Here is a 23,125-nt window from a genome sequence, read left to right as displayed (position 1 = left end):
CTGTCTCAGCCTGCTCTGTGCACATACTCAGTTGCTCTCCATTTTTAGGCACTGCTAAATTGTAGAGGCCGATCTGCTGACAGCCATAAAGCAGAATTAAAACCTCCTATCCTTTACAGCCAAGGTAGCTGCTTCTGTTTGATCTGCAACTGCCATGGTGCTGCACATGTGATCAGTTATGACACCAGCCATTTGATGATTTGACAGCTTGGTTGAGAGCACAACCAATGTGACAGTTAGCAATCCTGGTATTCCAGGAATGTAACTGTTTTTTGAAACTGTTAAATCGATGGGTTTAGTTCCACATTATAAGTTACTGCTGCAAGAAGAAACAGGAGCAATGCTGGAGGCAATTTACAGCACACACTAATGTCAGTAGTGTAATTATTCATGTCAAATGCATGTTCCTTGCTAAAGAACATCGTTTTTTATCAAGGGGTTATGGGTAAAGTTCCACTTTAAAGTCAATACACCCAGATCATTTTTAACATAATATATTTAGCATCAGTATGTGTTGGCTATCTTGAAAAACAACTTAAAGTGGTTGTAAACCCTTTTAAAAAAATCCTGAAAAAAACAACCTGCAAGACAGACATAATGAGCTAGTATGCATAGCATACTAGCTCATTATGACTTACCTGAGATCGAAGCCCCCGCAGTGCTCTTCGTTCGCCAACATCTCCTCGGGGGGGGGGGGGTTACTTCCAGGTATTGTGGTGCCGGCGTTGTGATTGGCTGGAGGTGCGCCGACGTCACTCCTGCGCATGCGCGCGGGAGCCACCGATAACGGCACAGTACAACTGAAGCAACGGCACGCACATGCCATTGCTTCAGTTTGCTTAAGTGTGCATGTGCCGGTGACCTCAGCACATACAAATACAGGGTTATCTCCTAAACCATGCAGGTTTATGAGATATCCAGTGTAGTTACAAGTAAGCCTAATTATCGGCTTGCCTGTAGTATAAAGTGGTTGTAAAGGGTTTACAACCACTTTAATGGGCTCCTTTGGCGGGGGGAGGGGGCAGAGAGCCAGAGCATTGTGTGTATAAGGCATGTAAAATTCTTGTTAGTGGTCCACTGGATTTAGGGAATTTAGTGGTCCGTGAGGTCCAAAAGGTTGGCGACCACTGATCTAAGGTATAGCTGTCTGACTGCTAGTCTCTCCAAATCTCTGTGTTCATTGTTCTCCTTACTGGAGTGAAAGCCGTACCTCATTACATGCAGTGCAAGGATCCCTCTGCTTCTGTTTCATCCAGTCTTTGAAACTGTGTTTCCTCCACATCTCCTGCTTCTTTTTCATCATCGCCCCACGAGTCATCAGAGAGGCAGCTCTAAAATGAGGACGCAAAGCCTTCTTATACCAATATGGCTGCCTTCAAACAGAGATACAATGCAGAAAAATACATGGTCAGTCAGTACTGAGGAAATGATCACCTGCAGGGAGCCTCTAGGCAATACTGGTGACTAGTCCTTTGCCCTCTGCCTGCCTTTTTTTTGGCACAGCTTCCACAGTACAGGTTCTCTTTAACTTGATGGCTTTGAAAATAAGGCACTCTAATGTTAGCATCTGACATTCGCACAATAAAATTTAAAGGAAGTGCCACCGGCCGATCGTATAGGAGTTGTATTTTAAAGTTATAAACCAAGGAGCTTGCTACACATTACAATATTCTTCCTCTTCCTTTTTTCCAGATCTGCTCTGTCCGACATGTTTGACATCATTGATTTAGACGGCAATGGCTCTCTCAGCCTGGAGGAATATAATTTCTTTGAGATGCGAACCAGCGGTGAGAAATGCGACGATGACGCCTGGGAGGTTTGCAAAGGTGCGTCCCCGTTGCCTTCGGTGTTTGTGTTTTATTCACCTTGCCAAGAGTTGTCTCTTTTGTATTAATGGAGTCACTTAATACAGTTGTTTAACGGAAAAAAGTGTGTTATTGAGAGATAATCTAGAACAGATTTAAATACGTAGCACTATCTTCCCGATAATACATGGTATATTACAGGCTGTAAAACGTCCACTAATTCTGAGCAAAACATTTGCATTTTTATGGTTTTCTATTAAGAATGCATTAGAATTGAATTACTTTTCTTTTAACCTTTCAGCAAGATGTTGGAGAAAAAAAGCTTTTGGCATAAAGGCCAGGCGCTTCCAACATTTATTACAATGTGACCTTAATATCACCCGCTATCATCGCACCTTCTTCCTCGAACGGCAGAGGGAAAAACTTAACATCATTTACTTCACTATTCATCCAGCTTCTCATCATAGACAAGAAAATAACAAGATGAAAGTCGCAACAGACTTTTCTGATTGAAGATGTACAGGAGATACCCTGGCTAAGCAGTGCTGACTTGACATAGTTCGTAGCTCATAAGACAGTGTAGCTTATTCATTTTTAAAGGATCTATTTACTCAGGGAATATATTTTAGGTTTTGGTAGGTGACGGAGTATTGAATAACTCAACGTTTTGTTGCGAGTTCACATCTCTGTGGTTACAGGGACTCCAGCATTTAGGTCTCTGTTTGTAGGGACTCCAGAAATTTGGTCTCTGTGCTTGAAAGGACTCCAGGATTGAGGTCTTTATGCTTGTAGCAACTCTGGGTTTAGAGTCTCTGTGCTTGCAAGGAGTCCAGAAATGAGGTCTATGTGTTTGTGCAAGGACTCCAGAAATTAGGTCTCTGTGCTTGTGCAAGGACTCCAGAATTGAGGTCTCTGTGCTTGTGCAAGGACTCCAGGATTGAGGTCTATGTGCTTGTGCAAGGACTCCAGGATTGAGGTCTATGTGCTTGTGCAAGGACTCCAGGATTGAGGTCTATGTGCTTGTGCAAGGACTCCAGGATTGAGGTCTATGTGCTTGTGCAAGGACTCCAGGATTGAGGTCTATGTGCTTGTGCAAGGACTCCAGGATTGAGGTCTATGTGCTTGTGCAAGGACTCCAGGATTGAGGTCTATGTGCTTGTGCAAGGACTCCAGGATTGAGGTCTCTGTGCTTGTGCAAGGACTCCAGGATTAAGGTCTATGTGCTTGTGCAAGGACTCCAGGATTGAGGTCTCTATGCTTGCAGGGATTCCAGGATTGAGGTCTCTGTGCTTGCAGGGATTCCAGGATTGAGGTCTCTGTGCTTGCAGGGATTCCAGGATTGAGGTCTCTGTGCTTGCAGGGATTCCAGGATTGAGGTCTCTGTGCTTGCAGGGATTCCAGGATTGAGGTCTCTGTGCTTGCAGGGATTCCAGGATTGAGGTCCCTGTGCTTTCAGGTACTCCAGGATTGATGTCTCTATGCTTGTAGGGACTCCAGAAATCAGGTATCTGTGCTTGCAAGGACTCCAGGATTAAGATCTCCCTGCTTCTAGGATCTCTGAGTTTAGGGTCTCTGTGCTTGCAGGGTCTCCAGGATTGAGGTCTCAATGCTTGTAGGGATTCCATAAATTGGGCCTCTGTGCTTGCATGGACTCCAAGATTGAGGTCTCCCTGCTTCCAGGAACTCTGGGTTTAAGGTCTCTTTCCTTGCAGGGAATCCAGGAGTGAGGTCTCTGTAATTGCAGGACTGCAGAATTGAGGTATTTTTTTATAAGGACTCCAAGGACTCTAGGATTGAGGTCTATGTGCTTGCAAGGACTCCAAGATTGAGGTCTCTCTGCTTCCAGGAACTCCAGGTTTAAGGCCTCTGTGCTTACAGAGACTCGAGGATTGAGGGCTCCATGCTTCATAAAACTCTTGGTTTAAAGTGGTTCTAAAGGCTAAAGGTTTTTTGCCTTAATGCATTTTCTGCGCTGAGAAAAAAACCTTCCACGACTTGCTCTTCTAGACCCCTCTAAATACTTACCTGAGCCCAATTCTCAATCCAGCACTGTGCCCAGAGAGTGGCAGCACTGCTCTCTTTCTCTCCTGCTGTTATAAACACATGGAAAAGTGACGGCAGAAATAGACCAAGTGGTCCATCGAGCCTACCCTTTTTTTAACATTTATACCTGCTTTTGTTTTTTGTTTTTTTTAATCAAATCCAGTGAGGACAGAGCTGGGGGCAGCTCGCTATGTGTGTCTTTAGACGCACACCGCCTAGCTTGGGAGCGAGCCCACAATGCCTGCCTCAATAACAAGCGCTTGCTCTGTGGGCACATATAGAAGAGGAGGATCAGACAGCTCCAGCCAGGGAAGAGGAGGTTCGGGGATTCTCTGTGCAAAACAATTGCACAAAACAGGTGAGTATAACATGTTTATTATTTTAATTACCAAAAATAATTGCCTTTAGTAATGTTTTAATATCTCAGAGTTTGCAGGGACTCTGGGATTGAGGTTTCTGTGCTGGCAGCAGCTCCAGGATTTAGGTCTCTGTGCTGATAGGGACTCCAGGATTCTGTGCTTGTAGGGAATCTGGGATTGAGGTCTCCATGGTTGCAGGAACCCTGGGATTAAGGTCTCTGTGCCGAGATTTAGGTGTCTGTGCTCGTAAGGACTGTGGGATTGAAGTCTCTGTGCTTGCAGGGACTTCTGAGGTTTTTTTTTGCTTATAGGGGCTCCAGTTTTGAGGTACCTGTGTTTTCATGGACTTCAAAATGAAGGTCTCTGTGATTGATGTAAGTCTGGGATTGAGATCTTATTGCTTGCAAGGACTCTGTGTTAGAAGTCTTTGTGCATGCAGGGACTTCCAGGATTCACAATAGGAACTCTGGGATTGAGGCTTCTTGGTTAACAGGAACTCGGAGATTGGAGTCACTGTACTTCTAGGGACTCCAGCATTGAGGTTTCACTGCTTACAGGGACTCCAGGATTGAGGCCTCTATGCAAAGATATAAAAAAAACAAATCAGGAAATCTCTGCCTTACATGCACACTAATCCCTTTTTTTTTTTTATACCTTTGCATGGAGGCCTCAATCCTGGAGTCCCTGTAAGCAGTGAAACCTCAATGCTGGAGTCCCTAGAAGTACAGTGACTCCAATCTCCGATGACCGTTTTTTTAAGACTGATTACAAATACCGATATTTTTTCTCAGTACACACTGACACCTATTTTTAGTGTCATGTGACAGTTTCTCTCCATAGGACCAGGTTCACATATGTGCAGTCCGGTTTTAACAGTGAGATTTCAGCCCCCTCCGCTGCAACTTTTTTCAGCAGTTCAGGTGCGAATTGTCAAAGTATATGACAATGGAAATCACACCTGAACCGTGCTTAAAATCATACTGGACTCTTTTTAAAAGCGCACTGCGGCCGGCCCACATATGTGGATTGGCTCCATTGAAAAGGCTGCAGATTCACGTGTCATGCAAATCGGAAGTGGTTCAAAACGCAAATATGTGAACTGGGTTTAAAGGTGGCGATTACAGTCTTCAGACTTGAAGGTATCGGTTTCAGTATCGGAGCATTTACACGAGTACAAATACTTGAGCAAATGCTTAGTATTGGTACTGGTATCCAATCCAAAGAACACTGCGCTGCCTAAAAGGTATCAAATGGGTGAAGTCGAGCAGCTAACACAACAAACAGATAAATTGGTGTATAAAGTGTAGCGTTAAATATGATGGTCTGGCTATAAAGTGCTTACAAAAGTACACTCCCGAAAAGAAAACGTTTGAAAATCAGGGGGTGAGGGGAAGTGGAGGATAGGAGGCACTTCAGGTTTGGGGTGAAGGTCCCCTTTAAAGAGGAAGTAAACCCTGATGGATTTACTTTTTCTTTGTCTCCCTGTAAAGGTAAAGCATAATGGGCTACTATGCATCGCATAGTAGCCCATTATGTCTCACTTACCTGACACAGGAGCCAGCGATGTCGCCGCTGTCCCCTGTAGTACAGAGCGCCCATCTTATTCCGGGTATCGCTGCTCCGGCCACTCACAGTGCCGGAGCAGCGATGACGTCACTCCCGCGCATGCGCACGGGAGCCGCCGCTAACGGCATATCCCTGTTAGCAGCAGCACACTCAGTGCACCTGCGCGCCGCTGTCTACAGTGCATGCGCCGTAGACTGCGGTGACTGTCTTTTTGTAAATATCTCCTAAACCGTGTAGGTTTAGGAGATATTTCTTGCACCTACAGGTAAGCATTAATCTAGTCTTACCTGTAGGTCATAGTGGTTTGTAAGGGTTTACAACCACTTTAAGGGCTTGTTTACACTTGCTTCAAAATGTGGCATTGGACATGCTTTTTTTAAAGCGCTCTGAATGCCAATTAAAGCAACTGTCACTAAATAAAGCTAACAGTCCTGTTTATATGTTGCATTTGCTTTACTTCACTGCACAGATTACACCCCATGTCACTTTCTAGGTGCCTCAAAGCGTCTCCAAAGTCTTCACAGAAGCTCGCTTACAGCACCTGCAGCTTCTGAGAGGCTTTTATTCAGCTTTAGCTTTGCTTTGTTTTTGGCAGTATTGCAGAAATGAGATATCCCAGGATGCACTGGTAAACCAACAAGCGAACCGGAAAGGCGTCATCCGCAGTCACTCCCAGTTCATTTGTATATATTCTGGAAGTGTCTGGTGCAGACGTCACATTTGGTGTGCAGCTGCAGGAAGGTGAGTGGGGTCTGGACCAGAGACGAGCAACTAGCAGGTGACACGCTATAGCGGAAGGTGAGTGGGAACCGGAGAGAAAGGATTGAGGGGCAGAGGATCAGCAGAGTTGAGGACCCATAGCAGGAGAAACTAGCAATGTCACAAGTGGTGCGTAGCAATATAGCGGGAGGTGAGCTGGCACAAGAAAGAGAGGAGGATCAGCAAACCAGAGGACCAGCAGAGCTGGCGGTTACTACTGAGCGGGGAATCAACAGAGCTGGCGGTTACTACTGAGTGGGAGATCAGCAGAGCTTTTGGTTACTACTGAGCGGGGGATCAACAGAACTGGTGGTTACTACTGAGTGGGAGAGCAGCAGAGCTGAAGGTTACAACTGAGCAGGAGATCAGCAGAGCTGGAGGTTACTACTGAGCGAGGATCAGCAGAGCTTTTGGTTACTACTGAGCGGGGGATCAACAGAACTGGTGGTTACTACTGAGTGGGAGAGCAGCAGAGCTGAAGGTTACAACTGAGCGGGTGATCAGCAGAGCTGAAGGTTACAACTGAGCGGGTGATCAGCAGAGCTGAAGGGTTACTACTGAGCAGATGATCAGCAGAGCTGGAGGTTACTACTGAGCGGATGATCAGCAGAGCTGGAGGTTACTACTGAGCGGATGATCAGCAGAGCTGGAGGTTACTACTGAGCGGATGATCAGCAGAGCTGGAGGTTACTACTGAGCGGATGATCAGCAGAGCTGGAGGTTACTACTGAGTGGGTGATCAGCAGAGCTGGAGGTTACTACTGAGAGGGAGATCAGCAGAGCTGGAGGTTACTACTGAGAGGGAGATCAGCAGAGCTGGAGGTCACTACTGAGCGGAGGATCAGCAGAGCTGGAGGTCACTACTGAGCGGGGGATCAGCAGAGCTGGAGGTTACTACCGAGCGGAGGATCAGCAGAGCTGGAGGTCACTACTGAGTGGGAGATCATCAGAGCTGGAAGTTACAACTGAGTGGGGGATCAATAGAGCTGGAGGTTACTACTGAGCGGGTGAGCAGCAAAGCTGGGGATACCACTAAGTAGGGCATCAGCAGAACTGGAAGTGCCACTGAGCAAGGGATCTGCTGAACAGGGGTACTAATAAGCTGAGGATCTGCTGAGAGGGGGTACTACTGAGCCGGGTTCTACTGGGCCCCTTTTAAACACATTAGAAAATCAACACATGTAGGGCATCACAACGCACACACTGAAGCATCAAAAACACATCATAAAAGCATGTTGAAGCAGTAGGCGCTTTAATGTGTGTTGAAGTCAAAGCAAGCGTGAATGAGCCCTAAGAGGCAAATAAACTCCAGTTTTTAAGCAGATAGGCCTCGTTCACATGGGCATACTACAGCAATACACCCATGTGAGGGCCGTGTTTGCCCCCATGGGAATGCACAGGTGTTTCATGCATCCTTATGCAGGCAGTCCCATTCATGTCACTTGGGATACACCGACTTCACGGACACTGTTCTTGCGGGTGCATGGCCATGAATGTAGACCGTGTGTGCACGGCCCTCACACAGGGGAATGCTATAGTACTCCTATGTGAACGAGGCCTTATAGCAACATTTTTGTTTTTTAAAGGGCCTAAAGCATGTAAATAAAATCTGATCATTGTAAGCATCCCTTTCAGGAAAAATAACAGACTTACTGGCAGGATCAACATGTAATATAATTATGTTACAGGAAACAATACAAATTGAATTTGTTTCGGCTGCTGTAGGTAATAATTAGTCTTTACCCCAGTTAATTAATTTTTATTTGCTTGATTTTCTCTACAGAGAATTTCGAAACCAAGAAAAACGAGCTTACGAGGAAAGGTTTTGCGGATCTGAACCTTATGGAGGCAAATGACCGAGAAGGGGACCCAAGTGACCTCTGGGTGACGCTGCAGTCCATGGGTTACAACAAGGCCCTGGAACTGACAGAGGTAGAATGCTGTGTGTGGTTTAAACAGATGAAGCTTCATCAGCAGAGCCCCCATATTCCTTCTGTATTGAAATGTATTGTAATTGTACGATCTCCCTTTATATTGTAAAGCGCTGCGCAGACTGTTGGTCCTTTATAAATCCTGTATAATAATAATCATCATTTAAAGTGCATCTAAAGCCAGATTAAAAAAAAAAATAGGTTGAGCATCTTGAGTTGTCACCAAGAACATCAATAGAGGGACATTCTTTCCTTGTTGTCATAGTGACAACTTTCTAAAGGGCCATTTCCCTTCCTTTTGGAGACTTTTTCCCATCACATCCCATGGGGTCTACAGGACAACAAGCTAAAGTGGAACATTACCCATAACTGGATAAAAAATAATGTTCTTGTACATTCCACTTTAATATTTATACTACCAAAATTAGTGTGCGCTGTAAATTGCCTCCAGCATTGTTCCTGTTTCTTCTTGCTGGAGGCTGCCATTTTGCTGCAGCCCCTGAACAGCAGTAAATGTTAAGGCTGTCAGCAGACCGGCCTCTACAAATTTGGCACATTGCCGAATAAAAGAGTGCAACTGAGCATGTGCAGAGCAGGGTGAGACAGTGTATTACTGGATTTTAAACCCTTATTTTTAACCACTTTGCGCCCAGGCCAATTCTGACATTTCTCTCCTACATGTAAAATTCCTAATTTTTTTTGCTAGAAAATTACATAGAACCCCCAAACATTATATATGTTTTTTTAGCAAAGACCCTAGAGAAATACAATGGCGGTCGTTGCAACTTTTTATCTCGCACGGTATTTGCGCAGCAATTTTTCAAACACATTTTTTTCAGAAAAAAAAACAGTTTCATGCTTAAAAAAAAAAAGTTAGCCCAATTTTTTTGCATAATGTGAAAGAGGAGGATACACCGAGTAAATAGATACCCAACATGTCATGCTTTAAAATTGCACACGCTCGTGAAATGGCGCCACACTTTGGTATTTAAAAATCCCCATAGGCAACGCTTAAAATTTTTTTTTACTGGTTACATGTTTTGGGTTACAGATGAGGTCTAGAGCTAGAATTATTGCTCTCGCTCTAACGTTCGCGGCGATACCTCACATGTGTGGTTTGAACACCGTTTTCATATGTGGGCGGGGCTTACGTATGCGTTCGCTTCTGTGTACAAGCTCACGGGGACAGGGGTGCTTTACTTTTTTTTTTTATTTTTTTTTTTTTATTGTTAATTTTATTTTATTTTTTTTAGTTTGACACTTAAAAAAAATAAATAAATAAATTGATGACTTTTATTCCTATTAGGAATGTAAACATCCCTTGTAATAGGAATATGGCACGATCGGACATATTTACAGTGAGATATGGGGTCAATAAGACCCCATATCTCACCTCTAGGCTGGGAAGAATAATAAAAAAAAAAAACGATCCTGGCTTCCTAGCCAAATTGGCGCCGTTAATTTGAATACCGAGGCCGGGCGTGACGTCATAACATCGCGCCTGGCCTCCGAACGATCATAGAGACTCCGGAGACGATCCGGTCCACCGGAAATCTCTATGGTAACTTGCGGGGGCCCGCGGATCCTGTGACCGACTCACCGATGGAAGCGGTGAGTCGGTACAAGCACCGGAGGGCGGCGGGAGGGGACAGCCGCTATGATCATTCTTATGGTGCAGGGAATCGCCAGCTGAAAACGCCGATATCTGAATGATGTCTGTGGCCTCAGGCATCATTCAGATATAACCACCGAAAGCCCATGACGTCAATAGGCGTAGTATGGGCGCCAAGTGGTTAATGTTTTACATATCTATACCTATATAAGGGGCCAGCCTGATGAGATCTAGTAGGACTTAAAGGGGTTGTAAACCTTTGTGTTTTTTCACCTTATTGCATCCTATGCATTAAGGTGAAAAAACACCTGGCAGTGACCGGCCCCCCATCCCCCCCCCTCCGTTCCACTTAACTGAGCCCTGAAACTTCACCTGGTGGGGGACGCGCTGTCCCTCTGCCCACAATTCTTGGCTCTTGATTGGATAGTTTCATAGCAGTGTAGCCATTGGCTCCCGCTGCTGTCAATCAAATCCAATGACGCGGGTGCAGGAGGGCGGGGCCGAGTCATACATTCAGCGTCTATGGATGCCGAATACTGGACTTGGGAGCGCGCCCGCAAGGTAACCCCTTAGGAGAAGCGCTCTGCAGGGGGGTTATCTGATGTGGGGGAGAGCGGCCAGGGGACCCCAGAAGTCGAGGTTCGGGAAAACTCTGTGCAAAAACGAGCTGCAGAGGAGGTAAGTATGATAAGTTATTTATTTAAAAAATAAATAAATAACCCTTACAATCACTTTAATTTTCGGACTAAAGTTCCACTTTCAGGCCTGGTGTACACTGATGCCGTTCGGGACCCGCATGAGATTTGGACAGGAATCGCACCCCATTCCTGGTCAAATACCATGAGATTCTGCAACAATGCGATTTGAGACATTCCTATGGCTCAAATCACACCGCATCCACACCAAAATCGTGCAGGACCTCTTTTTTTTTTTTTTTTTTTTTTTTGCTTCACCAGAATCCAATTCTGCAAATCGCACTGTGTTTTGCAAACAGCTTTTAACTTATCATACACGCCCGCAGCGGTTTGCATGAACGGGGTGTGATGTTGATGCAGTGAGGAAACCTCACAGAATTTGCTGCAAATTCCACACTGCATCAATGTGAACCGGGCCTAAGGGAAGTCTCCCAATGGGGCAGAGAGGGCAAAAAAAACTTACAGAAAATTACCTTCTTTTATTTAAAAATAGTGTTGGCTTTAGATATACTCTAAAAAGAGACTCTGTCACCTTGCCCATGCAGTGCAGAATTACAGTGTCTATGTAAAGGACACCCCCCCCCCCCCCCCCCACGACCCACTAATACCCTCCTTGCAAGCACTCCCCTGTTGCTTCTACCGCTGCCTCAGCTGGTAAAAATATCCAGGGCTTCCAGGTATGAGAGCATGTGATCTCCTCCCATGCAAATAGACTTGGGTCCCTTACCAGTCGCCAGGCCCGTGCTCTGCCACACGATGAGTGGCGTCACCAGCTGACACTGGGGATTCTGGTGCCAGCTGCAACGCAGGTAGTTGGGGGAGCTCCTTTGCACAGACACTTGAATGGGCAAGATACAGTATCTCTAAGAAAAAGCCCAGCTATGTCCCTAGTTGGAAATGGAGCATCCAGCAGGCAGACTTTGTACAGTTTATTGGATACAATCTTGTCTAATTTTGTTTTGCAGGCATGTCCATTCATTATTGATATTTATGCAGAAAAGTGCAAACCCAGACTGAGCGTTGTGAGCCTGGCATCCAGCAATCGGCAGCTGCAGAAGGTGATTTCTAAGTCTGCAATTCTGAAAGGAGAAGGAAAGCCCATGGAGAATTATGAAAGTGTTGTCATCTACACATACAAGAATGACACCAGAATTACTTCTGTTATTGAGAATAAGGTTTGTACACAGCTAGTGCAATGGCTGGAGACAGATGGCTTTTCTTTGGAATAATGTAATGGAAAAAAAACTACTTATAACCTTTATTCCTACACTACATGGCCAAAGGTCTGTGCACACCTATACCTGTATGAGCTTGTTAGAGATTCTATTTCAAAACCATGGGCAGTTCCTCATACAACCCACCACCACCACCACCTTCTCTTGGTAGCATTAACAGCCTCCAATTTTCTGGGAGGGCTTTCCACAAGATTGTGGAGTGTTTCTGTGTGAATTCGTGCCCATTCAGCCAAAAGAGCATTTATGAGGGTCATTACTGATGTTGGATGAGAAGATCTGGATCACAATCAGTGTTTCAGATTATTCCAAAGGTGTACGGGTTGGGTTGAGGTCCAGGCTCTTTGCATAACACTCATCAAACCATGTGAGTGACTTGTATAGCGCTACCTATGCGAACTGAATCGCCTCAGGGCGCTTTCTTGCCACCAGAGTCCATCTGCGGCTTTTGCATGGTCCTTTTACCCCGTAAGTTCCTGACACGCTTACAAACACATACAACATTGACATACACATATTAAGGCCAATTTTTTTTTTTTTTTTTTTAGACAAGGTCTAATTAACCTACCAGCATGTCTTTGGAGAGCCGGTCACAATCTCCTGACATGCGAATTGTATGTGGGGAAACCCACATCCAATTCACAATAGTGCGAAGCTAGCCTAAAGGTATGAAATGTATTTACATTTGGTATACATAGTGGCCTTTTTAAAAGTCTATTCGGACTCTGGAGAGTGCAAAATCTGGTGCAGCTCAGCATAGAAACCAATTGGCTTCCAGCTTTTATTGTCAGAGCTTCATTGAACAAGCTGAAGTTAGACGCCGATCGATTACTGTGCACAGCTGCACCAGATTCTGAGTGTCCCAGATTTAGTAAACCTCCCCCTTGGGTTCCATTCACACTTGCACGACTTGTCATTATAAGAGAATGTATAAACAACTGTGACTCCATTTTTGGTCTGCCTGCATAACCATGGTGGCTGTCAAGGTGTATCATTCCTTTCAGTTATGTGACTTTGGACACTAAATTTGCATGACAAGTCACACCCCATGTTTTTCAATGACAACCGTTCAGATATGTGCAACTTAAAGTTGCAGCAACTTTAAAAGGGTTCCTGCACTACTCTGGTCTGACTTTCATGTGACTTGAATGCCATAGACTGCAATGTAACCCCTCAAAAGTCGTATGAAAGTCACACCTGAATATTATGCATGCGACAGTTATGCAACAGTTGTCCATTATCATTGGTCAAAGTGGCATCCAAGTTGTTCCCATCCAAAATTGCGCCTTAGTAAGCAGACATGTTTTTTCCTGTAGAGCCGGTCATACTTTGCTCTGTACTAAAGCCCACCTGTCCCCCTGTCCTGCTTGCAGGCGGATAAGAAGATCATGATGCAGGTGAACAATGACCAGAGCAAGAACTGTGTCAGCAGCCGAGGACTCAGCGTGTTTGCTGTGGAAGTGCCAGCAAAATCAACCGTGGTAAATGTCATCTTCTGATAATTCATCTTTATGATCAAACACTGAAAGCTCTATTCATGTGTACCTCTAGTCTAGATCAATCCAATCTCTTGTTGAATCTCCCTGCAATTAAAATGTCTCCTGTTGTTAACAATACAGCTTATCATGCCGTCAACCACTGGAAATAAAGCTGGCCATACAATAGTATATTTTGAAATGAAAGTTTGCATGAATATTTGCACATTTAATTTAATATAATTTCCCAAATCAAAACTGCATACACTTATAATTTTGTTTATTCGAGAAAAAATTTCCATCCTGCTCTTTTGAATTTTCATAGCTATGGTCAAAAACAGCCATCGTTATTCCTACTAATGATTAGAAAATCAAACAAATGTTTTTAAAATAAAAAAAATGTGAATAAAATCTTACTATTGTATGGCCAGATTAAATTGTAGCCAAACCCTTGTATCCTTTAGAGCCAAGGAAGCTGCCATGTTAGGCGCTACTTGATAGGCAGTTACCATGGTGCTGCACAAGTGATTGGTTGAAATATGTGGCAGCTGGTGCACAAAAATGTTTTTGGGGGAGGGTAAACAAACTGAAAAATACTGAAACCCCCCTCATCAATTGCATCTTCACTGTGCCCGTCATATGCAGCCACGTGTGCCCGTCATATGCAGCCACGTGTGCCCGTCATATGCAGCCACGTGTGCCCGTCATATGCAGCCACGTGTGCCCATCATATGCAGCCACGTGTGCCCGTCAAATGCAGCCACTTGTGCCCATCATATGCAGCCACTTGTGCCCGTCATATGCAGCCACTTGTGCCCGTCATATGCAGCCACTTGTGCCCGTCATATGCAGCCACTTGTGCCCGTCAAATGCAGCCACTTGTGCCTGTCAAATGCAGCCACTGTAGCCAACTGACCCCGTCCTCCCCCCCTCGTGTAGAGCTCGCTCCCCTGGCAGCACAATCCAACCCCCTTAGAGCCTCTGGCTCTAATCAGGTGCTTCAGAAAGTACCACCCCCACTATAGGAATCCATGCATGCAGCGTCCTGAAAGGGGCCAGGCGCATGGATAGGGGGCGGCACCAGAGTGCCCACAGTGCAAAGAGCCACCTCTGGTTGAAATCACAAGCAACTGTGACAGTTATCTTTCAAAGATAAATTGATGGGTTTTATTCCTCTGTCAGTAATTTGTAGTTTTGACATTGTTCCTAAATATGAGTAGGCAAGCAGCACAAGCCTAGAAGACCAGTGGTGGCTGGTGCTCAGTACTTTGGGGAGGGGGTGGGTAGGGGGCTGGAATGGCAGCAAACCAAGACCATAAGGCCATACATCCTGCTGCACTATAAACTGATCCCTAAGTGCAGTCTCCAGCCTTTTCAATGGCTTGCACCCTAATCTGATTGTAACGGCTTATCATACACTCTGCAGTTCCCAGCAGACACCAGAGTCTCAGTGACTCTCAATACCTCTTTATCATGGCACAGACACAAAGAGAATGCCAATCTACCAGTAATACACTAGAAAATAAATATGACATCATCATGACCTCATATTGTTAAATAAGATACTAATAAATACAATTATATTTAATACGATTATTCCTGTCCTTTGCATATTCCTTGAGCCTAAAAAGTCCCAATTTTTTGGAGGGGAGTTTTCTTTCTCTAATCATATTGTTAAATATTTCCCCTAGCCAGATATTCCGTATATCCACAAATTAGTTACAGTAAAACCTGGGATTGCGAGCAGATCTAGTACCAGAAACATGCTTGTAATCCAAAGCACTTTCCCCATAAGAAATAATGGAATCTCAGATAATTCATTCCACAACCATTTATTTTATAAATTCTTCAGTTTATAGTCCATATAAAAAGATGATAGCAATGTGATTGGTTGTGTAACCATAAAATGTCCATCCACAAATGGAAGCCTCCACAAGGGGATTAGGAGAAAAATCAAGCAGGAGCTCCAGAGTATATAAGAGAAGAGAGGCGCCTCTAAGTGTAGCAATATTGTTATATTTCATGAAGGTACAACATTTAGCAACGTACATGATTGATGATTAAAACAGGCACATCTAAGTATGCAGGCATCCGGGGTAAAGCTGTCCACATAGACCGTCCTCCGCACTGCTGGCTCTCACTGCTGTCAGTCTTCAATCGTGACCGGGAAGACTACCCTGCAGTAGAGCGATTTCAAAGCGAGGCTTGAAGCGCTCGTGAAGCACAGCGTGGAAGGGAGGACGTCGATGGCGGTGCAGAGGGCGGTCTATGCGGACAGCTTTACCCCGGATGCCTGCATACTGAGATGTGCCTCTTTTAATCATCAACCATGTGAGTTGCTAAATGTTGTACCTTCAATAAATGTAACCATATTGCTTCACTTAGAGGCGCCTCTCTTCTCTTTTATACTCAGTTGTGACATGACGCTACTTGTATATCAAGACAACGCTTGTATATCAAGTCAAAATGTATTTAAAAATTTTGTTTGTCTTGCAAAACGCTCTCAAACCAAGGTTTTTACTGTATATAATACCAACATGAAGCCGGGAACTAATATCTGCTTATCTTTTCTGCAGGTGTCTCAGCATGTCATGGCACTGAACGAGAGACAGGAGTGGTTATATAACTGCATACAGAGTGTTCTGTCCTGAGCCTGAGCTCTAGAGCACAGAAAACAACCACTTTTTGAACCAGTGGACATTCCGAATGCTTCATCATATCAGGATCATTGTGCTGATAACCAAAGATTTGATTGAATTTAAAGTGCCATATTTCTTCTAAGAAAGTGTTTCTAATGCCGCGTACACTCGACCAGACTTTTTGACAGCAAAGGTCCGACGGAACGAGTCCGTCGGACAATTAGATTGTGTGTGGGCTCCATCGGACCTTTGTTTGCCAAAAATCCGGCAGACTTTAGAAATAGAACATGTTTTAAATTTTTCCATCGGAACTCCGCCGGACCGAAAAATCCATTCGTGTGTATGCTAGTCCAATGGACAAAAACCGACTCGAGGGCAGCTATTGGTTACTGGCTATGAACTTCCTTATTCTAGTCCAGTCGTACGTCATCACGTTCAAATCCGTCAGACTTTCGTGTGATTGTGTGTGGCCGAGTCCGTTCATTCGGAAAGACCGTCGTGTGAACGCAGCATTACAGTTCTTTCAAAATACTAATCAATATGGGGCTAAACCCATGCAGACTGCAGTATTGTCTTTGGCTGGGAATCAAGAAAAAAAAATTGACAATCACAAACAAATGGTACACTGCAAATAAACGGTGTGATTTTAGCTCTGTTGGCCTGGTCAAAGTCCTTTCCATGTGAGAGATTTCAGGGAATTGTTCAGATGAAGTGCACGTGGTGGCAGTACACAGCAGACTGAGAATGGGGCATGTGAACAGTTGGTGGAGTTGGAGCTGGTGCTTGTAGAAACTAATCAGGTTTAATTTTTTGCAAAGAATACAAGGTATTTAGTTACTGTGGGTAATTGGTCCCTTAAGCCGGCCATAGACGGAGCATTTTTCTTTTCTGCAATCACAGGTTGCAGGAAAGAAAAATCGCTTGATTCCCCATCAACACTGAATCCCTCCCCCCTCCTGTGGAGCCATTGCGTTCTCTTGGGGGGGGGGGGGGGGGGTGAAGCTGTCCCCACTGGGAGAACACAGTGATTGCTATCAGCTATAGTGGCCGCTAGCAATAATCACATGTAAACTCCAACAGACTGGTCGTACCCATGTTGATCGATCAACTTGGGTACTTTCAGCCTGCCCATACATGGTTCGATTCTCGGTTGGTCCCTGCTGAACCTGCCAAGATTCAACCCATCTATGGCCAGCTTAAAGAGGAATTGCAGTCTGCTCACATAATTTGTAATAAAAACATCTTTGCCATTCTGAAGCTTCCCTCCAACCACTTTGCATATTATTTTATATAGACTGTGATTCTGTACTTGCCAAATATGCTGCAGAAATCTCCCTCCACTGAGTCTGGATGCAGCCATTTTAACTGTGGGCAGCTGAAACTGCTACCTGTTCACTTCCTGGATTTACACAGACACAGAGAGGCACGCCTCCAGCCCTGCAGCACTTATTGGCCCTCTTATGACTCATGGCAAACTCTCAGGAGAGAGAGAGAGCTGTGCATGATGCCATAAGCCTAGGCTAATGACCAGACAAGAAGCAGGAAGTGGGCTGTATAAGGTATTTGCTGGCAGGAAAAAAAAGGTTTTACTATCCAAAGTTAAAACAACAAGGGCAGAAGATTTAATAGATGGAAAGGTGAAAAAAATTACTGAAGTTCCACTTTAAGTCCAGTGATTTGGCCACATCATTTATCATTCTCATTCCTGAAAATTAGCCAAGTTAAGAACTAAAGCTGGCCATAGATGGTGCGAGTTTCTTTCCACGGGTTGCAGGAAAGAAAATGTTTTTTTTCCGCCATCAACACAGTCAGTGTTATCATGGGGAATTCCTCCCACTGAGCCATTGCATTCTCCCAGTGGGGGCGGGGAGCTGACCCTGCCGGGAGAACACATAGTAGTTATAGCTAGAGGCTCAGCTGCTGCCAATTATTGCATGAAAGATCCGACATGTTGATTGTACTCAAGTTGATCAGTTGATACAGTCAGGTACAGTCAGCTTGCCCATACATGGAATCGAATCTCGATCATTTTCTGCTGAACCGGCTGAGATTCAAACTGTCTATGGTAGGCAGGGGAAAGAGAGCCACGGGAGGCTGAAGGGGCAGAGAGAGCCGCGGGAGGCTGAAGGGGCAGAGAGAGCCGCGGGAGGCTGAAGGGGGAGAGAGAGCCGCGGGAGGCTGAAGGGGGAGAGAGAGCCGCGGGAGGCTGAAGGGGGAGAGAGAGCCGCGGGAGGCTGAAGGGGGAGAGAGAGCCGCGGGAGGCTGAAGGGGGAGAGAGAGCCGCGGGAGGCTGAAGGGGGAGAGAGAGCCGCGGGAGGCTGAAGGGGGAGAGAGAGCCGCGGGAGGCTGGGGGAGAGAGAGCCGCTGGGGGAGAGAGAGCCGCAGGAGGCTGGGGGAGAGAGAGCCGCGGGAGGCTGGGGGAGAGAGAGCCGCTGGGGGAGAGAGAGCCGCGGGAGGCTAGGAGAAACAAAGCCATGGGAAAGACAGGAGGAGCCGCAGATGTCCACAGTCGGATGGGAGCCAGAGCTGGTGGAACCCATCATGCAGGGAGGTTTCCCCACCCTCCTGTGTGTACTCAGGCTCTAAATCACCATTGACAAGCCTGGGTTCATACAGGAGCAGAGGAATCGCATGTGGTTCATGTTAAATTCGCATGCAATTCTTTGCAGTGCAATTTGCTCCCATTCATTTTGTATGGATGGAAATTGCACCGCAAAGTATCAGTACTCAGTATGGGCGGTAAAAAAAGGTTATCCATGCATCCCTAATTTAAAATAACAAACATGTAATACTTACCTGCTCTGTCCAAGGGTTTTGCACAGAGCAGCCCCGATCCTCTTCTGGGGTCCCCTGCCTGTCTGCATCTATTGACACAGAGTGGTAACCCCCCCCCCCCCCCCAATGTTTGCTTAGCACAGAATTTGATTGACAGCCGTGAGAACCAATGGCTCCTGCTGCTATCAATCTGCCCAGGGACATCGGCTAGAGCCACTGCTCTTGTGCACATCACTGGGTCGGTTCTGGCTCAGGTAAGTATAAAGGGGGGGAGGGGGGGTTGCAGCACAGAAGGTTTTTCACCTTAATGCATTGAATGCATTAAGGTGAAAAACCTTAAGGCTTTACAGCCACTTTAGGAGTATAAAAAATATATACCATCGAAGGGATGTACTTGCAGCAAGCCCCTATGATGCTAGATGCCAAAAGGTAAATTCTAATTCAAGTACTCACATAAATCACGTCTGCCTCCAGTGAAGTGCGGCATTCAAGCCGGTCGGCGCCGCAATAAAGCCCATACAATTGTGTGGAGTTCATTGTGGCGCCGACCGGCCTGAATGTCGCACTTCACTGGAGGCAGACGTGATTTATGTGAGTACTTGAATTTGAATTTACCTTTTGGCATCTAGCATCATAGGGGCTTGCTGCAAGTACATCCCTTTGATGGTATATATTTATATACCCTTCATTTCAGCTGGCCGGCACACAACCTTCAAGGGGCACACGACTTCTATATCAACTTTGAACCTAAAATAAGAAATCGGTGAATATTCCTTTTCCTGAATATGAGAAATCTTCTGGGATTTCTATACTGCGTGTCAAATGTGTAAATGTGTCATCATTTCCCAGGAGTCTGTGGGCAGTACTGTAATGTTGCTATAATAACGCAGCGGGACCTTCCTCCTCCGTCGCCGCCTGTTATGACAACTTTAGAAACAATCGGCGATACGGTCGGTGAATCGCGCATGCGTGAGATCAAGAGATGCATACTGGTTACCCAGAATGCACTACTTCAAAGCTAATCCAGATAGAGATCTCGATTGACTGCTGTCAGTCAAAGCCAATGGCATAGGAGTGTGGGGGGGGGGGGGGAGGGGGTCTGAGTCCTGCTGTCTGTGTCAATGGATACAGCTTTACCTGGGGGCACCCGATGAAGAGGAGGTGCCCGGAGCACTGGCAGGGGACCCCAGAAGAAGAGGATCAGGGCTGCTTTTTATTTTTTTTATTAATGCAGAACTACATTAATTTCTACATTTTAATATCTACCTGGAGTTGAGGTTTATGTCTGGATTAGATCTTACGACAAGTGACAATAGCTGGCACCAATGAAAACTTTTGTCCAATGGATATTCTTTCCTCCTGACATTTGCGGTTGTCAAGAGGTGTCTGCCCACTCCTTACTCCCTCCATCCCATTTTATAAATATACACATTCTCTTGGCCCCAGACATACATGTTTATGTAAATCTCCAACCACAGACCTCTCGCAGCCATTCCAGCAGTCACTTTCAGTGTACAAGTCGCCTTACACAGAAACAGAATCTCCCATCAAAGGCCTTTGTCATTAAAACTTTCTATTGTATTTTCATTAAACTAGAGACCTCATTAAGATCCCCGGGTTGGGGCACACTGGGTTAAAGTGGAATTATTTGTCTAACCTTCTGTACCGGCACAGCTAGTGGGACCTGCGCTATTTTTGTCATATAGTGACCTCTGCTCTCTGTCTGTAACAGAATACCATCCTGCAAATGTCAGCCGTGTAAAAGGACTTCAGTGGGATTCCATTTTTCTGTCTGTAGATGGTAGGAAATGTAAATTATCCAGTAAAAAAAAAAAAAAGATAAAATGGGGTTGATTTGCTAAAGGCAAATAGACAGTGCACTTTGCAAAGTGACGTTACATAGTTAGTCAGGTTGAAAAAAGACAAATGTCCATCAAGTTCAACCACAAAAAAAAAAAATAATAATAATAATAATATCATGCAATCCCATATACCCAATTCTATACCCACAGAGGAAGGCAAAAAACCACAGCAGAGCATGATCCAATTTGCTGAAGCAGGGGAAAAATTTCCTTCCTGATCCCCCGAGAGGCAATCGGATTTTCCCCGGATCAACTTTACCTATAAATGTCAGTACCCAGTTATATTATGTACACTTAGGAAACAATCCAGGCCCTTCTTAAAACAATCCACTGAGTTGGCCAGAACCACCTCTGCAGGGAGTCTATTCCACATTTTCACAGCTCTTACTGTGAAGAAACCTTTCCGTATTTGGAGATGAAATCTCTTTTCCTCTAGACGTAAAGAGTGCCTTCTTGTCCTCTTTGTTGACTGTAAAGTGAATAACTCAACACCAAGTTCACTATATGGACCCCTTTATATATTTGTACATGTTGGACATATCCCCCCTTAACCACTTACAGACCGGGCCATTTTGCTGGTCAAAGACCAGACCACTTTTTGCGATTCAGCACTGCGTCGCTTTAACTGACAATTGCGCGGTCGTGCGACGTGGCTCCCAAACAAAATTGACGTCCTTTTTTTCCCACAAATAGAGCTTTCTTTTGGTGTTATTTGATCACCCCTGCGGTTTTTTATTTTTTGCGCTATAAACAAAAATAGAGCGACAATTTTGAAAAAAACGCATTATTTTTTACTAATAATAAATGTCCCCCAAAAATATATAAAAAAACATTTTTTTCCCTCAGTTTAGGCCGATACGTATTCTTCTACATATTTTTGGTAAAAAAAAATCGCAATAAGCGATTATTGATTGGTTTGCGCAAAAGTTATAGCGTTTACAAAATAGGGATAGTTTTATAGCATTTTTATTAATAATTTTTTATTATTTTTTTTTTTTACTAGTAATGGCGGCGATCAGCGATTTTTATTGTGACTGCGACATTGTGGGGGACCCATCGGACATTTTTGACACATTTTTGGGACCATTGTCATTTATACAGTAATCACTGCTATATAAATGCAGTGATTCCTGTGTAAATGACACTGGCAGTGAAGGGGTTAACCAGTGGGTGGCAGTGTAGGGGTTAAGTGTTCCTAGGGGTGTGTTACTAACTGTGGGGGGGTTGGGCTTTCATTTAGTGAACACTGATCTCTGCTCCAATCACATGGAGCAGAGATCAGCGTCACTAGTTGCTAGGCAGAATGGAGAAATGCTGTTTACACGGCATTTCCTCCATTCAGCCGTCCCGTGAGACGATCGCGGGGATGCCCGCGGCGATCGAGTCCGCGGGACCCGCGACCGGACTCACGGGGGTCCCGACCAGAGCAGGAGCGCGCCGCGCTCCCGATGGCAGGGCGGCATTGAATATTGGACGTACCTGTACGCCAATATGCCTGCCCGTGCCATTCTGTCGACGTACATCGTCGTGCGCTGGTCGGGAACCGGTTAATTTCCTCTTATCAAGAGAGAATAAATTCAGTTCCTCTAATCTTTCCTTATAGCTGAGCTCCTCCATGCCTCTTATCAGTTTGGTTGCCCTTCTCTGCACTTTCTCCAGTTCTCCAATATCCTTTTTGAGAACTGGAGCCCAAAACTGAACTGCATATTCCAGATGAGGTCTTACTAATGATTTGAACTGGAGTCCATACCTCTCTTAATACAGGAAAGGACTTTGCTCGCTTTGGAAACCGCAGCTTGGCATTGCATGTTATTATTGAGCTTATGATCTACCAAAACCCCCAGATCCTTCTCCACTATGGATTCCCCCAGTTGTACTCCACCTAGCATGTATGATGCATATTCTTAGCCCCCAAGTGCATAACTTTACATTTATCAACATCAAACCTCATCTGCCACATAGTCGCCCAATTAGACAGAGCATTGAGGTCGGCTTGTAAATTGGAGACATCCTGTAAGGACGTTATTCCACTGCATAGCTTGGTGTCGTCTGCAAAGACGGAAATGTTACTTTTGATCCCAGACCCAATATTTTTTATAAAGATATTAAAAAGTAAGGGTCCCAGCACTGAACCTTGGGGTACACCACTGATAACCTTAGACCATTCAGAGTAAGAATCATTAACCACTACTCTCTGAATTCTGTCTTTTAGCCACGTTGCACTCTGCAAGAACAGGTTGCTCCAGAGCTTAGTAAATGAGGCAAAGCTTCACTTTGCAAAGAATACCCAATCACGTGCAAGGAAATAAAAAAATAAAATAAACAGCATTTTTGCTTACACATGATTTGATGATGGAAGTCAGCAGAGCTTC

General features: G+C 45.0%; 1 protein-coding gene across 2 annotated transcripts in view; it reads left to right on the top strand.

Moving 5' to 3' along the window:
* Positions 1-16,765, top strand: part of EFCAB7 (EF-hand calcium binding domain 7) — a 112,918-nt gene extending 96,153 nt beyond the window's left edge. For both annotated transcript variants that reach the window (XM_077450560.1, XM_077450559.1), the window contains exons 10-14: positions 1,693-1,826; positions 8,316-8,464; positions 11,736-11,945; positions 13,376-13,483; positions 16,054-16,765. In XM_077450560.1, the coding sequence (XP_077306686.1) occupies positions 1,693-1,826; positions 8,316-8,464; positions 11,736-11,945; positions 13,376-13,483; positions 16,054-16,128 (676 nt within the window). In that variant the 3' untranslated portion in view covers positions 16,129-16,765. The remainder of the gene's footprint in view (positions 1-1,692; positions 1,827-8,315; positions 8,465-11,735; positions 11,946-13,375; positions 13,484-16,053) is intronic.
* The last annotated feature ends 6,360 nt before the right edge of the window (positions 16,766-23,125 follow it).

This window comes from Lithobates pipiens, unplaced genomic scaffold (genome assembly GCF_037356315.1).
Source record: "Lithobates pipiens isolate NorthernLeopardFrog02 unplaced genomic scaffold, aLitPip1_a1.2 Scaffold_23, whole genome shotgun sequence".
NCBI classification, from domain to species: domain Eukaryota; kingdom Metazoa; phylum Chordata; class Amphibia; order Anura; family Ranidae; genus Lithobates; species Lithobates pipiens.
This window is presented reverse-complemented; position numbering and strand designations above follow the sequence as displayed.